Source organism: Sorex araneus, chromosome 5 (assembly GCF_027595985.1).
Source record: "Sorex araneus isolate mSorAra2 chromosome 5, mSorAra2.pri, whole genome shotgun sequence".
Taxonomy (NCBI): Eukaryota; Metazoa; Chordata; class Mammalia; order Eulipotyphla; family Soricidae; genus Sorex; species Sorex araneus.
Window position 1 is genome coordinate 19,339,484 of NC_073306.1, and position 17,547 is coordinate 19,357,030.

General features: G+C 46.4%; 1 protein-coding gene across 1 annotated transcript in view; it reads left to right on the forward strand.

Annotated features, from left to right (window-relative positions):
• The first annotated feature begins 6,945 nt into the window (after positions 1–6,945).
• C8B (complement C8 beta chain) overlaps positions 6,946–17,547 on the forward strand; it is a 51,394-nt gene continuing 40,792 nt past the window's right edge. Inside the window, exon 1 of the mRNA XM_055140077.1 lies at positions 6,946–7,069. Coding sequence (XP_054996052.1) covers positions 6,975–7,069 — 95 coding nt within the window. The 5' untranslated portion in view covers positions 6,946–6,974. The remainder of the gene's footprint in view (positions 7,070–17,547) is intronic.

The following is a 17,547-nucleotide window of genomic DNA, read 5'->3' on the forward strand; positions in this document are numbered from 1 at the left end:
AGACAGCCAGGCGTGTGGGCAAGAGACTCTCTGCCCACCAGGCACTTGCCCACCAGGCACTCAGCCTATGGGGAGCCTAGAGGGAAAGCCTCGGTGATTTCCAGCCTCTCAGAGCGGAGTGAAGCTTCCCCCAAGCTCCAGGGCAGTGACCTGGAAATAAAGGAGTTCATTTTTCATGGATAAGCTGTGGCCATTAGTCTACAGGACCAGGGAGGTGTCTGTCACAACCTTGGACATGTGCTGGGGGAGGTGGGAGGTGTGGACAGAGCTGAGCTCAGCCTCCGGGGCTGACTCTCCCTCGTTCAGGGAGAGGCAGCAACTCGGGGCTCACCTCTGGGCAGAGCTGCCTGGTTACAAAGCCTTTCCTAAGTCCTGTTCGTTTTCTTCTCTCCGCCACTGGACACAGATAACACATATGTGTACGTGTATGTCTCCCCCCTCCCCCCCGCAGCATCTTATTCACACACCCCTAATTCAGGCCTCATCATTTCTCTGAGGGCTCTTTGAGCAGCCTCCTCACCAGTCTCTTTTTTTTTTTTTTCTTTTTTTTTTTTTTTGCTTTTTGGGTCACACCCAGCGATGCTCAGGGGTTACTCCTGGCTTTGCACTCAGGAATTACTCCTGGCAGTGCTTGGGGGACCATATGGGATGCCGGGGATCGAACCCGGGTCGGCCGCGTGCGAGGCAAACGCCCTACCCGCTGTGCTATCACTCCGGCCCCCTCACCAGTCTCTTTGCACCAATTTGCCTCCCTCTAATTCATTCTCTACAGGGCAGCAAGAAGAATCTCTCTCACAATGGAGAAACCCCTTTCTTCCCACATGCCCTTCCTGCACTCCCCACCCCACCCTTGCACTCAGGATAAAATCCTTATCATTAGCACTGCCTATCACGCCCCCAGGGTATTACCCTGCAGGTCTCTCCAGAGTCCTTTCTTTCCTCAGTGCCTGCTGCGGTGCGGTGCGTGCGTGCGGTGGGAGCCCCAGTAGCATTGAAAGGCTTCTAGTTCCCACAAACCCTGGGAGCATCTTGCATCTTACATCTCACCTTTGCATCTTGCCAATGCTGATTCTTCTCCCTGGAATGCCTCCCTTTAGCTCTTCCCAATGGTAGCAAGCGTGACATGTGTGTGTGTGCACACGCACACACACACACACACACACACACACACCGAGAGTTCACAATTAGACTGTGTGCATCCCAATCACTGCTCTACTCTGATTTCCAGGCTATCAGCCTTGATAAAGTCAGTTCTGTAGTCATCTTGATACCCAGACACCCAGTATTGTGTCTGGCATTAGTAGGCTTTCAATAAACGATTATTGAACCATTATTTCAACAAGTCTGCATTTTAAATGGAGAAAACTACTACTTCAGGGATTTATCCAGCATAGAAACTAATAAAGGCAAGAGATGAAATGCTAACCTGGGTCTTTCTGACTCCTCAGACACTTCAGATCACTCTGTACTCCCTACAAAGATAATTTTGTGAGCGGAACAAATGATACATCTTGAGGGAGTATCTTACTTTTTGTCTTGCTTTTACTTCTTATTTGAATCTCAGTCTTTTTGAGAATCCAAGACAATCTATGGACATTTTCTCCAGGTTTGTGTGTGTGTGTGTGTGTGTGTGTGTGGTGGCGGGGGGAAGGTTGGGGGGTGGGAACAGGCACATAAACATCAAATTATGTTAGTAGCATAGAGCTGCGTACAAGAGGTTTGAATGAAGCATAGCCTAGGAACCTATGTAAGAATATAATAGTTGTTGTTACAATATCATATAAACCATAAAATCACCAGGACAGCACAACTGAAACTAATGTCTCACTCATCTAAAGTCCAGTGGGGTAGCAGGGGCTCTCTCCATGCCATGAGCCAGGAAAGGTTCCCTCCACTGGGAGACACATGTTCCCAATACATGCTTCCAAACCATCAGGAAGGGGAAGAGATGCCCAGGAAATCCATAGGACTTAATGTGCCAAAGGAGCCTGTGTGTGTGGTAAGTCACAAAATGCCCCCGCATCTCTTCTATCCTGTTTTCTCTTGATTGAAAGGAGGGAAGCAGGTGGACTTGGGCCAATCCCAATGGTTCTGGAGGAGGGGAGAGAGTCAGCCCTGTGTCATGCAAGGACCTTAACTCCTGTGCTACCTCTGCCACCTCTCCCTTCCATTCTTGTCGGCATGACCCTCAGCTGGGTGACTCTGCTTTTCATTCTGTCGACTTTGCACAGATGGTTGCCTGTGTCTCCATCTCTTTATTTTAAATTTCATTTTTTATATTTTATATTTTATTTTATGTCCTCATCTTTATTGAGGCACTGTGATTTACAAAACTGGTAATGATGGTTTTATCCATACATCATTGCAATACCACAGTATCCTCTCCCCCTACCAAGGTCCCAAAGGTCTTTCCTTTTCAATCTCATCCCCCTATGTATGTCAGTCCTGTGAACCAACTCTAGTTCTATTGCCTTTGGCCTTTTGTTGCCCCCTATGTATCTTTAGGAACCACATGTGAGAGAGATTGTTCTGTATCCCTTTCTTTCTGACTGACTTCATCAGCATTATACCCTCTAGTTCCATCCATGTAGCAGAAAAATCGCATGGTTTATTCCTTTACATAGCTTCAGAGTATTCCATTATGTATAAATACCACAACTTCTTGATCTATACTTGGGAATTTGGGTTGTTCCCATATTGTACTAAGGACTGCAACAAACATGGGTTAAATGTGGGCTGAGTGCTGGCTTTGGCTGATAAGACATGAAGAACATAGCACAAGCAGAGGCAGGAGAAACACTCTGCCTTGGATTCACCCTTTTGGGAACAGCATTTGGGAACCAAAATATCCTCATGAAGAAACCTAGTTAGTCTCCATAGAAACAAGTGGTCCAACCATCCCATCATCTCAGCCATAAGCTAGCTCCAACAACTGGAGTGAAACGCCAGCTGATGAGGAAGGCCACTCAGTGCCAGCCAGTCTCCTGCTGGCTGACTTACCAGCTGACTGAAATTGCATGAGTGAACCAATACAAGACCAACACAACCACCCGGCTAAGCCCAGCACAACATCATGATCCAAGGAATCGGGAGCTAATACATGACCATCGTTTTAAGTCAGCATCTCTCAAATAAGGCTATATGCCCCCCCCAAAGCTCCTGGGATATTTTAAGGGGCCAAAGATGAAAACTGCATAAATGTGGGGGAGGGACCACAGCATGAGGCTAGATGGCCAATCAGTAGCTCAGGGAACACACAAGGTCAGAAAGAGGCCACAACTTGAAAAAGATTGAGCAACACTGCTTGAAATGACTACTGGGGGTGGGGGATTACTTTTAGGGTAGCAAACACTAGTACAAAATAGGCACCAGGAGGAGACTGTGGCCGTGCAAACATCTAAAATACATGGGTGTCATTGACTGTGAAACTGGTGGCTAAAAAAATAAGAGCCATTACAGGCTTAAAAATCAGTGATTCCTTGAAGGCCAGAGGTAGAACAGCAGGTAGAGCATTTGCCTTGCACGAAGCTGATCTGGGTTCAATCCTCGGTATCCTGTATGTTCCTCAGAGCCTCCCAGGAGTAATTTCTGAAAGAAGAGTCAGAAGTACCCATGAACATTGCTGGATGTGGCCCCAAAACCAAGCAAGAACAAAACAATGAACCCATAGACCCAGAACTACCCACTCCTCCATCCAGTTTAAAGGTCCAGAGACACGATTATTATTAAAATATCTCTAGTCTCTCCTAGTCAGAGAGAAAAGATACAACCCTTTGGAAGAGCATAAATACCAGAGGATGAGGTGGTGTGACAGTTGTGCTAAAAACTTCCTATGAGAAGGATAAAGCCTTAGAATCACACACACACAAAAAAAAAACCCAAAAAAAAAACTTGTGAGTCAGAATAGGGGGTGGGGGGAGAATGTATCTGATGCTAGATTTGATGCTGTGCAGCTGTGAGCCCCCTCTCCAAGGCAGGGAAGATGGTGATTACTTTCTTGGCTTATTGTCAAGATCATGCAAGATGATGGACAGAAAAAAACCTCTTTATTACTTCGAACTGTCCGTGAAATAAGTGTAGTATATTGCGAAGCTTGAGGCTAATATCCTCTCCCCATATTAGATCCCAGGTGAGTGCTCCTAGAACCACCAGAGGGCATGCAGTGGGGGGGGGGAGGGTGAGGGGGAGTGTAGGTTGGCGGGGGGTGTGAGGGAGATAGTTGGGAGCCGAGAAACAAAAGCCCAGCAGAGTCCATGGGGAGGGCTTCCTAGAGAAAGTGACACCTATATGAAATGCATACACTGAGCCCAGTGCATCCGAGCAGCATGGATATCTGGGCAGAGGGACAGGACAGAGTGCGACGAGAAACCAAGAGGGTTGAGAGTACATGCTTCATTCATGAAACCACCCTCTCTACAACTGGCAGCTTCCCCAAGGGAACCCTCAGCATGAGGGGGAGGAAGGCAGCCTCTTTTTAATTTTTTTTTTCTTGTGCAAGGAGGTGGCCTCTCTTAGATGCAGGCAAATGTGAGTGAAGATAAAAATCTTTCTTGAAACCCAATTTTCTGCTTGTTTGCGAATGATTAACTACCACAATCAATCGTGTCAAAGTTCAGGTGGCTGTGTCCTTGGGGACAGCAGGGAGCTGGTGCCTGGGGGCTGGCTAATGAGATTGGCATCCTATGCAGCCCTGAGAGAGAGACTGCAGGGCTGGTTCCTCGGATCTGGGCATAAGGTTGACGGCTCTGGTTTCTCTCCCTTCCTGACTTTGGTTTATCTGGGGAATAAACAGCCGAGCTGCAGGAGGAGGAGCAGCCAGACTATCAGGGAAACCAGGAAATGGATGAATCTTCATGAGTTACATCTTCCAACCACAAACAACCTCCTCAAGTAGGTATCTGTGTCCCAGTAGCTCCAATAGACAGATTTCAAAAAAATAAATAAATAAATAAACCCAAAAACCAGCTTTTGAAAAGTGTATGGCCCCTTTAACAGAATTCAATCCAGTCCCACTACCAGGCTGAATAAGAAGGCAGATACCCATGGCCTTGCTGAAACGAATACTATGAAGACTCTCCTCTTACATCTGCTCACAGTGATCAGAGAGTCACAGAGGTAGGGAGATGACCATCTGATCATGGGGTGGCACTGGGAGAAAGCATTAAGTGGGACATTTTTCTTGAACCCTCGTTGATAGTAAGGCACGCAGGGATGCCAGGGCAGCTGGTATGCGAGTCCGAGTAAAGAGGAGAATGGGAGATGCCTGTTAGGCTCAGATAAAGCACATCCGACCTGAAGGTGCCTGATTTGCTGATTCCACCCCAGAGCACAGACAGTGGGGAGCCTCTGACCCCTGAGGTGGCAGAGGTGTAGGGTCAGGGACAAGAGCTTACTGATCTGGCAGGTGCTCCACTCACGTGTAGCATTTTAAGGTTCCCAGGACTTATTGGAGTCCAGTGTTCATCTTCCCAGGACCAGTCCCCAGCACACCAGCACCGCTGTCCCTCTCCTCCTGATGACAAGGAAGTTTTGTGACTTTAAAGGATGGCAATAGAACGAGTTTGGATCACTGGTCATGTACAGTGGCATTGTTTATTATTTTATTTTATTTTTTGCTTTCTGGGTCACACCCAGCGTTGCTCAGGGGTTATTCTTGGTTTTGCACCCAGGAATTACTCCTGGCAGTGCTCAGGGAACCATATGCTGGGGATTGAACCTGGGTCGACCCCATGCAAGGCAAACACCTTGCCCACTCTACTCTTACTGTGGTCCCCAGAGACACTTTTTATAATGCAGACAGGTGGGACAGCTTCACATTGAGTATTTTATGTGAGCTAACCCTGAGTGACAGGTAGCCATTGTCCTCCGAATTTTATGAGGGAACAGAACTGGACTCAGTAAAAACAGCAGTTCCTAAGTGAAAGCACAGAGGATGTGCCAGACCCAGTGGAAGAGGTTTTCAACTCTCAGATTTATTCCATCTTCACAACATTCCTGGGAGGTGAGTACTTACCATTCATGTTTTATTAATGAGGATGAGTTCAGAGGGGTTAGTCATCGGCCTTGAGTCACACAGCTGGTGAAGTATAGAGAGAATTTGATCTCAAGTCGACAGGCTCTCAAGTTCTACAGTCTCCTGCGGACCTACTCAGAATCACACAGCTAGGAAGAGGCTCACAGGAAGGCGAAGCCTGTCCTGTCACACTCCATACTGAGCATTTGCCATAACTGACAGAATAGCTCACATGTCTCTGTACTGGGCTGGGGCGATAGCACAGCGGTAGGGCGTTCGCCTTTCACGCGGCCGACCCGTGTTCGATTCCTTCTCCCCTCTCGGAGAGCCTGGTAAGCTACCAAGAGTATCGCGCCCACACGGCAGAGCCTGGCAAGCTACCCGTGGCGTATTCAATATGCCAAAAACAGTAACAATAAGTCTCACAATGGAGATGTTACTGGTGCCCGCTTGAGCAAATCGATGAGCAATGGGAGGACAGTGACAGTGACAGTCTCGGTACTCAGGATGGGCCGGTTCTAAGTGCTCTGTTTGCATTGGCCTATCGAATCGTCCCTGCTTTGCAAAAGAGGGAAACAGAGGCACAGAGGTAAAGTCCCTTACTTAAGGTTGTAAAACTTGCTGAAGGTCACAAAAGTCAGAGGGGGCAGAGCAAGGACTTGAACCTTCAGGATCTGGAGTTTGCAAGCCTTGGGGACTTCCTCACAGGTTAGTCTCAGCAGCTTCCCCCACATGCTGTTGTGAATGAGTGAAAAGCAAGTGGCTGCAGAGTTCCACCAACGAAGCTGCACTTCCTGTCCGCGCAAAGCCCGTGGTATCCACAGCCACCGGCCACTCTCGTCCTTCTGTTTACTCTGCAGGGCTGTTTACAGGGTCAGGAGCTGACCTGACCGGAATATGCCCTGTGCTGACTTTTCATGGGTCTAAGCGTCTCGGCCAGACCTCCGGTCACATAGAGAACATGAGGACCTGCAGGATGAGGGCTTGGAGGATGCAAGTGGCAGAGCTGATTCTTCTCGGTGCTGCTCTGGGGTGGCTCAGGGTGCCCGGCTGCAGGTAAGTGGCAGTTACGCATGATTCCCTGCTCAAGACGAGGCACACGGGAGAAAAGCATGGCGCACCTCCTTCCTGTGCGCCTCTTGAACAAGGCTAATTGCTCCAAGCAGCTCCCCTGCATCTGATAAAATAATATCAACGACTGTCTTCGAAAGCTTGTGGATCCAAGCAGCTGACTTCCGCAAAAGTTCCTGCAACAAACTGACATGTTTAAGTGTGTTTTGTCATGCAGGAAAGAATAGGGTCCTTGTTCTGTGTTCTGAACAAAGCCTCGGTATGATTATTTATGCAAAGGAAGATTCGTTAAGAATGGGGGAAAAGCCAATTCATATTACTTTAATATATGGGGGTGACCTCTTCTATCTGCTCATCAACCCAAATTCTTTGAGTTCTCAGGTGCTCTTCCTTTGTCTCTCTGTCTCTCTGTCTCTCTCTGTCTCCCTCTCATGTGTACACATACTCTTTCTGTCTCTCTCACACACATGCACACCACTCTTTCTATCTCTCTGTCTCTCTCTGTCTCCATTTCTCTCTCTAGCTCTCTCTCTCTCACACACACACATTTCAGATGTTATTTGGAATAACAGCTAAATGCTGTTTAGTTTTGTTGTTTCTTTTTTGTTTTGGTTTTTGCATATTTGGTATCTCATTAACAGGATTTAAAACAGCCTATAAACAAATAGAAGAGTGAAAGCTCAGATTTGGGCTCCAGGGAAAGAAGTTCTGGGTCTTGGCAATTTGGGAATGATTCTGGTGCCTGAGGAATCCCTAGCAGAGTTGCAGACCTGGGCACCGCAGGCCTCCTTTGCGCCGGCTGGAGGAAGGCAGGATGTCATTCCCTCTGAGTCCACAATGTTCTCTGAGCTCAAGTTCTCAGTATACGGAGGCTCTAGTGCCCACTCTTCACCCCACTTCATGGCCAGTACTGCTGAGCACTTAATCCCCAGGACAATGAGAACTAACTCCCTTTTGGACACTCAATATATACCTGTTGGACTGGAGCGATAGCACAGTGGGGAGGGCATTTGCCTTGCACGCGGCCAACCTGGGTTCGATCCCCAGCATCCCATATGGTCCCCTGAGCACCGCCAGGGGTAATTCCTGAGTGCAGAGCTAGGAGTAACCCCTGTGCATTGCCAGGTGTGACCCAAAAAGAATATATATATGTATTATTATATATATATGTATATATATTATATATATATACAATTATATATATATACATATACATATATATACATATATTATATATATATACATATATATTATATGTGTGTGTATATATACATATATATATATAAAATACCTGTTATGGTTGTTAAAAATCTTGATTTAGGAGCCAGCAAGTAAGGTACTTGCCTTGCATATGAACAATGTGTGTTCAATTTCTGGCACCCCATATGGTCCCCTGAGCCCAGCCAGGAATGAATGCAGAGTCAAGAGTAAGAACTGAGCGCTTCTGGGTGTGGCCCAAAAATGACTACCAATTAATCCAAAAAACAAAAACAAACTTTGGGACTGGAAAAGTTATACAGCAGGTATGGCACTGGCCTAGCATACGCTGACCTGAGTTTGATCCCTGGCATCCCATGTGGTCACCTGAGTATCTCCATGAGTGGTACCAGTTTACTCTGGGTCAGCCTAGGGCACAGGAAAAGGTGGCAGCAAGAGGAGAGGTGATGGAGGGGCTGCCGGGCTCATATGGTGGCACAGCAAGTGCCAGCCAAGGAGCTGGGACCTCATCTTTGAGATCAGGAAAGGGGACCATCAATGTCTCTAAAGCATGTGGCTGGCGCTGGTGCCTGCTCCTCATCAGGGCTAACAAAACTCTCCCTACTCCTGCTCTTGGCTGCAAGGAACATAGAAGGGTATTAAACAAAGCAGAAACATGAACATATTTCATATTTATATATGAGGAAGTTCACTCCAGGGTACACATGGCATTCCAAGAGGCTGAGTTGTGGGACGTCCTGCCCTGTCTCCCAGTGGGGTTTTGAACCTGGGGGAAGAGCAAGGGGATCCTCCATACTGGAGACAGATTTGTTCCTGTCTCCTATTCCCCATGTGTCCAGCTTCTCTGAAGCAGGGTTTCTGCTCTGGCCTCTCTCCACAGGGACCCTGGGAAAGCCCTGGCCTGTGCTTTAGATTCCACTGGTAAAGCCCAACAGTCTTAAGTTAGAGCAGAAACTATTGGGGCCTGTTGGATAACATTGTGTTGTCCTTGCTCCTCCCACAGGGAGCTTAGGTTAATTGAGCTACTCCCACAACAGTGCCCCGAGGCACACCCAATTCCATCAAGCACTAATAATCCTATATTGCTTTTCTCTTTCCTTTATGTCACGTGCATGGTTTAGCAATGTCCCTTTTGTATAGATACAGGAAGACAGTTCATGCTATGCTCTGTAACTTTATCACTGTATCACTGTCATCCCGTTGATCATCGATTTGCTTGAGCAGGCCCAGTAACGTCTCCATTCATCCTAGCCCTGAGATTTTAGCAGCCTCTCTTTACTCGTCCTTCCCAATGGCGCTGCAGTAGAGGCTCTTCAGGGTCAGGGGATGAGACCCATCATTGTTACTGTATTTAGCATATGAATACATCACGGGGAGCTTGCTAGGCTCTCCCCCATGTAATATGGGAATTAGTTGACTCCAAATAATATTTACTTCTGGGCACCCATCATATTTACCTGACTTAAACCTCAGTTGCCCTTACTTCCTAACACCCCCTGAAAGAAGGGTCCCAGGGCTGGACTGATAGCACAGCGGATAGGGCATTTGCATTGCACATGGCTGACCCGGGTTCGATTCCCAGCATCCCATATGGTCCCTCCAGCAGCACCAGGAGTAATTCCTGAGTACATGAGCCAGGAGTAAACCCTGTGCATCGCCGGGTGTCATCCCCCAAAAAAAGCAAAGAAGAAGGGTCCCAACGAAGGGACTAGATGGACCCAGGGCAAGCTGTAAGCTACCCTGGCATCAAAAGGGGACAAGCTAAACGCCATAAGTATAACAAATAAAGCACGTGTTCATGGAACAAATTTTGTCATGACCCAAAAAAAGAAGTAACTGAATAAGGACCCTGTTGGGGTTAGGTAGGACTAAAGACTATGGTCTGGAATATATAGTGAGACGTCCCCAGGAAGAGCCAACATTTAAGCTTAATATATCTCTTACTGTGTTTATACAAAATGACTAGAAACATTATAAGAAGTAAGTTTACTATTATTGTTTAAATGGATTACTAGCTGAGGAAAGGAGAAAGCAATACACTCTAAATGGAATCCCACCCTTGAGCGGATCTCCTAGTAGTCTGGACTACTGAACCTTCAAATGAGATTTTGTCCTTGAGTTAATGCCCTAGAATTTATCTGAAGGAGTGGCTTTACCTCTGTTTGTTGTTATGACAATGTTTAACCCCACCTATGTGCACCCCCAACCTTCATGATTTCTATATAACTATGCCATAAGGGGACAGGGGGGACGAGACCTAAGAGGACTATGATAAGAACTATGAGGACGAAGATGAGGGAACTGTGATGACTGGGACTGCGAGCAAAATTGTGACTTCGATTGTGCTGTAAGGGACAAATTGGACTACGCTGGGGAGGAGAGAGAAATAAACTGATGACCGACCAGCCTGGGGCCCTGTTTCTCCGTTCCCTGGTCCTTCAATCACCTGTCACTACTATGGGTCAGCCTGGGGAGATGGCTCTTGGCCACCGAACACTCCAGTCCAGCATGCCCGTGCTTTCCTTGGAAACTCACGGGGGCCTCCATCTTATTTGCTAAGAAAGGTTTTCATTGTTGAGCCTCTTGTAATCAGGCCAGATAAATAAGCATCCCTTAGCCCTAAGAACTGCCCTTATGTATTTCTTCTATGCACCAGGTCCTTGCTCATTAGCCCTCATTCTTACAGCTATAGAGCCCAGTGTTTGAGAAAAACTGAGGTCTGGAGAGACAGCATAGCCTTTGTAAAGATTACTCACTTATTAGGCAGAAATAAAACAGATTCAGATCTCAGTGTTGCTGGTTGCAGAGTCCTCACATATCCCTGGGTCTTCCTCTTTCCCAGCTCGCTCGTCTCCCAGCCATTTCTCTCTCTCTCTCTCTCTCTCTCTCTCTCTCTCTCTCTCTCTCTCTCTCTCTCTCTCTCTCTCTCTCTCTGGGCCACATTGTTTGTTGCCATGAGACATTGCTTGAAATTCTATGTCTCCAACTGCAAATGGCAGAAGGAAGAGAAATTGGATTTCTGCCACCCAGAAGTTGCTCCTTCTAGCAAAGAGGAAGGATGCTATTTGCCAAGGGGGTGCAGCTGCCTGACAAATTGTGTGTGACAAGAAAGTTGTTGTGTCAGGGCATTTCTACAGAAAGCCAAAATATATTGACGCACCCCATCCATATAAGCTGATGGCTTGCAATTTACTGCTGACCTAATCCCGCCTGGACTTGAGGAATCCATCTTTATTTTGATCAGAGACGCCAGCTAGAAAGATGGTGGGAGCTGAGGGGGACCCAGTGGAGTAAGTCTTCACACTGGCAGCAGCGACCCACGGCCCTCAGGGTAAGGCACATCCTTGCCAGTTCGTATGTTGGAGGGACACGTTCCCGAGATTTGTAGAGGGGGGTGGTTGCAGCAATGTTTTCAGAGCAATGGATAAATATAAATTGCTTTCCAAAAGGAAACGGAGAAAGTAAATGCTCTATATTCCATCGGAGGCAACACCTAGACAAAAGGAAGGGACTAAACTCTTTAGGAATCTGCCGGGAGAGGCCTCAGGAGTCCAGGGGTGAGAGCCAGAAGGCAGTTGTAGGGGCATGTGTCAGGATGCAATGTGTCATGCATACATGTACAAAAAAAAAAAAAGACTGGCAAGATATCCATCAAATTTTTGATGAAGTTTGAGATGGAAGGGAGAGAAACAGAAACCCCAGAAATTTGTACAGTGCTGATATGAACTGCAAAATATCAGAGGGCTTTTTTTTTTTTAATAGCATTGTGGTGTCACTTCCAGGTAGAGTCCATGCCTCCCGTGTGTGAGGCCCTGGGTTATATCCCCAGCCTCCAAAAGAAAAGAAAAAACAAACAAACAAACAAACAAACAAACAAAACCAAATAACAGGGGTTTACAAGAAACAAAAAGTTGATTTCCTTTTTTTTTTTTTAAAGAAGAAATAGGACCTATAGCAAATCCTCATTTAGAACCACAAACGGTAGGAGGAGCAGACAACAAAAATGCGACCAAAGAACCAGTTAGAACACTGGAAGCAGCAAGGAATCTGGTCATTATTAAACCAGCTTCTGAGTCAGTAACCACCCGTAATGTCAAATGGCCTAAAAGTGCCAGGAACAGAGATTATAAAAGACACTAAATGAATGAAGGTTTCAAAATCCAACTGCTGCTTCAGAGTTCAGAGTCCTTGGTGTGTACTATTTTATTTGCTACACTTCTAGGGGTCTGTTTAATGCTTCAGAAGGGAGTCCCTCTGAGGGGATCAGGGGCAAATTACTGTCTGACTGGTTTGTTTCTGCAGAAAATTCCCAGGCAGGACAGAAACTGGGCTGTGTCCTCACACTGTGGCCCTGACAGCCTGTTCCTTCTTAGCTTCTCTGCTAGTCCCAGGAATTCAAGATGCGACTCAATGCTGGCTTTTCTCTCAGCTTGGCATTCTGCAGCCCTAATAAGCCCCACACATCTTATCCAATGTAATTTACAAACATGCTATTTATTCAGCTGATTACTTCATTACATTGCCACCTCCATAATGAAAATCGGGTACAAAAATGAGAGATCTGGTAGTTATAACTACTTTTTACCAAGTTTCTTCGCTAAGCCATCATCTTGCCCATTAGCAGGCTTTCAAATCTCGGAAAGGAAAATAATTGTGACTCTTAATAGTGCATTTGTGCATTACTTAGTGGCTTGGTCTCAACTGCAGGGCACGAAACGGGCTTGATAGTTGCTAAAAACACAATATGACTGTTTCTCAGTTGAAGCAGGAAGAGGATATCCCGCAGAGCTGTCAAATACATGCTTAGGAGAAGCCCAAATCACAGACACTATTGTCTTGTCAAACCTGGGTAAGTTGGTAAATAAGAGCCCAGCTCTCTCTTCCCTCCCACCCTCCCCCAGCCCCCACTGCTTGCTGTGTCCCACCCGCTTCACTAACCACTTTAAAGTATCCACCTGTGGTTTCCAGGAGAGTCTTTGACCTTTCGTTAAAGATCCAACCTGACTAGGCCATTGATTTTTGCTGGTCTCTGGGGTGGTCATGGAGATGGATTTCACTGTAGTTAATATTATCCTCTTTTTTAGGACTTTTGCCAAGTGAGAATGTATTGTTAATGACCTTGTCTGGTGTGATATACTATGTCTTTGAGACAGTGCAACCCTGTGCCACGCTCGCTAATGACTCAATCTTGGACCGGGGGAAGAAAGAGGCACTGAGAAAGAGACCGAGTTTGGGGGGTGTGAGGGAGAACTGGAGGGGTCCGTGCAGGCCCAGCAGCATGGGGCAGTGGACACAGCACCAGCTGGACAGTCCGACAGACCTCTAAGCCATCTCAGACCTGCCACAGGAACCTCGGTCACTTCTGCCATCTGCCTAAAGTACTGAAAGATTTTATTCCTCTTTATTCCTGACTCCCTGTCTTTGAGTGATGTGGGAGAGATTTGCATTTGACTCTTTGGAGGTTTCTGAATATGGGTTTTCTTGTGCAGTTTGAATGGATAGATCTAGGTCCCTCCCCAACGTCCAGGCCATTTTACAATGACACCACTCATCCTGTTCTTCGCTGACTTTGGTCTAGTGTGTGGTGACCTGGTCTCGGACCTTGGTGTCCACTTTCCCCAGTATATAAAGACTTGGTCCTGTTTATCCATCCGCAGGCATGTGGGGGAGAACTGCAGCTTTCTTGCCATCCACCAGCATGGGTAAAGAGTCAAAGAGAAGAGAAGGCTACCTGGCTGGGGTGTCCCTTTCATCTCTCCCTATCTCCACCCCACCCTGAATCATTTCATTGTCACACTGTCTACCTTTCCATCAGGTAAAACTTAAAGGAACTCATCAACCGGGTTAGATGATCTGTGCCCTAGGTCCCCACTTCCACCATGGAAACTACAACCTGGCACTGCTTGGTGAGCCCTGTCAGGACCCACCAAGCCACGGGGAGTACCCCCTGGCACAGGGCTTGGTATACCCAGGCCCTCAGCAAATCTCACTGCTCCTTGTTTTTTGTCTTGGAAAGGAAAACCAGTGAGAGTGTTACACTATGTGGGCACCGTGGTGATGCTCAGGACTCACTCCTGGCCCTGAGCATCACCCAGTGATAACACAGCACCCTACTACCCTACTTGCTTACTATAACTCCAGTCCCACTCAGATCATATTCCTGACAGGAGACTAGAAGCCTAGAGTAGATATCATGCCCATTCATTCATTCATTCACTCATTCATTCATTCATTCACTCATACACCCATTTATTCATACATACATTTACCTTTAACACAGCATCTCACCCCACATCAGGAATTCAAAGGAAAGCATTGTTTTATCTTCCAGGCATGTTTCAGGCATCATGTTTCAGGACCCCTGCCCAACCTAACCTCAACCTTATACACTTTCCCCAACCTGGATGGCAGGCCACGATCTCTGCTGTCATTGATAAAAGGCTTGACCTTGACCTGGTTCTCCTGTTCAGAAATGCCCTCTCTGGACCCAGGAGATAGTGCAGTGCTTGTGGTGCATGCAGCCAAGCCCAGTTCAATTCACTGGACCACATGATCCCCAGAGCATCACTAGGTTCAACCTTAGAGAGCCCTTGCCACCCAAGCACTGTTAGGTTTAGTTCTGGAGGCCCTGATGGTCTTCAGCAACACAGGGCACGGAGCCACCAGCCAGCACTGAGCCACCAGCCAGCCCCTTAGCCTAGTATAGCTAAAAGTGGCCCTCAGGCTCCCAAGCACCACTTGTAAGGCCTCTCTCACAAAAAGAACAGTAAGAGCAGTTTTCTCCCACATATCTTTAAATATATATATATTTAAATATATATATAAATATATATAAAGAGAGAGAGAAACATAATGTCTAATGGAATGTCTAAATATATGTAATGTGTAATGGAATGTTTATGTACTGAAGCATGTACTGTTCACAGCAGAATCTATAATAGCATATGTCACATTAGCAATATAATGTTACGTTGTGTTATGCATTCAATGTTTCAACACAGTCTTCACAGTCTGGAATATCATGTGCAGTGTCATCATTTGACATCTGTGTATGCTTCATCATGATCACCACCCAAAATCTGGTTTCCATCTATCAGCATAGAATTGACCCCCTTTATTCATTTCACCCACCCATTTCCTCTGGCACCCCTCAATCTGTTCCCTGTATCTGTTTGCTTTCGTTTGTTCATTTGCTTTGTTTCTTTATATTCCACATATGAGTGAAATCAAACAGTATTTCTCTTTCGCTGTCTGGCTTATCTCACTTAATGTAATACCCTGAAGGTTCATCGTGCTGTCATAAGTGGTGGGATTTCATCATTTTTTACAGTTAACCAGGGATTGTAAACCAGTAACACAGTGACTAACGTGGTGATTGGAAACCGTATCTTTGTCCATTTAGCTGTTGATAGGGGCATAGGCTGTTTCCAACTCTTAGCTACTGTGAAATGCTGCCATAATCCTGGCAGTACAGATGTCTTCAAATGAGTGTCTTCATATCTTTTTAATTCTAAGTATATACTCAGGTGTGCAACAATCTTATCCTGTAGTAACCCCCCTTGCCCTTCATGATCAAACCTGTATGTCCAGTGCAGATTCTTTCCTGAGTTCCAGTTATATCAAGAAAGTCATTACTGGGGGGTATGGTGCTGTCAGCAGGTCAAACTGTACCTGTGGGGTGAGTGCATCAGCAACCTGATGGTGACTTTAGACTTCCAGATACTCCAAATTTCTGCTGTGCCTTTAGCCAGACCCCAACAACTTGGGGCCAAGTTTACCAAGAAATTAAATGGCCAAAAGTTAGGTATGTGGGAGACACCCACAAGCCACCTCCGGCTCAGCTATATAAGCTCAACACAGGCACGGGAAGGGTTGGAACGGGGATGGGGAGTGGTAATACTGGGGATTTGGGTGGTGGAAAAAAATGTGCACTGGTGAAGGGATGGGTGTTTGATGATTGTATGAAGCTCAAACATGAAAGCTTTGTAACTGTATCTCATGGTGAATCAAAAAGGGGGGGTAAATAATAATAAAATAAAATAAACATTCAGAATATAATAAAAAAATAGTAATGTGGAGATTGGCTACCATCCATATTACATGGCTGCTTCTCCTGAAAGGGAGCATAATGCGAGGCCCCCATAACCTTGCCACTGGACTCCGCACCAGGCTGTTTCACACGGGTGCCTCAGAGAGGGCGGGTAAGAGCCCTCCCCGCCCAAAGGGACCTAGCTCCGGCAGCCAAAAACCTCCACAACTCAATCGCTGCCATGCTCAAGGCCACTCCCCATGCACTTGGGCTGAGCCTCACTCATGAGTGAAATCCTACAGAACCCAGGTAATGCGGAATTTTGTGACCTTGGACTCTGGGCTCAACAGGACCAGGAGCGGAGATCCTCTGCCCACTTTCCCCAGTCCCCGGCAACCCAGAGGTCATGTCCATAAGCCACCTCCTGCCAGCACCAAATAAACTCGTCACTGGCCACCATCCAGATCTCACGGCTGCTTCTCCGGGAAGGGAGCATAATATAAGGCCCCCATAACCATTCCACTGGACTCTGGGCCAGGCTGTTTCACACAGGGTGCCCCAGAGGAGGGGCGGGTGAGAGCCCTCCCCACCCCAAAGGACCCAACTCTGGCAGCCAAAAACCTCCACAACCCAATCACCGCCATGCTCAAGGCTGCTCCCCACATGCTCGGGCCTAGCCTCACATATGAGTAAGCATATTCCTAGACCCCATGGCCATGAAGGCGGCCACATGACACATCCTAAAACACTCCCTACCCATTCTCCATAATTATCACAGCACATTTGATGAGGTTCAGATAGTAGGCAACAAATCATAGAAGGAGATGTATATATGCATATATACATATTTTTATATATATATATCAAAGTTCACATCACCCAAACAACATGTTAGTGATATCCTATAGAATATCTTAATGGCTTCTGCCAAAATAGAACAATCTTCACACTGTTTCGTATTTGAATACTTTTTTGTAAGCATGTTCAGCAGTTCTTCATAATAGACAATACAAAGTATATTATTTCAGTTGTGTTTTGGGTTAGGGCTTGGGGCTTGGGATCGAAACATCCCAAATTTGGTGGTGGGAAGGTATAATGGTGGTGGAACTGGTGTTTGAATATTGAATGTAATCAAACATTGTGAACTAACTTATAAAATTAAAAAAAATTTAAAAAGTAATGTGGAGATCATGCCCAATTCAATCAGCGTAATCAA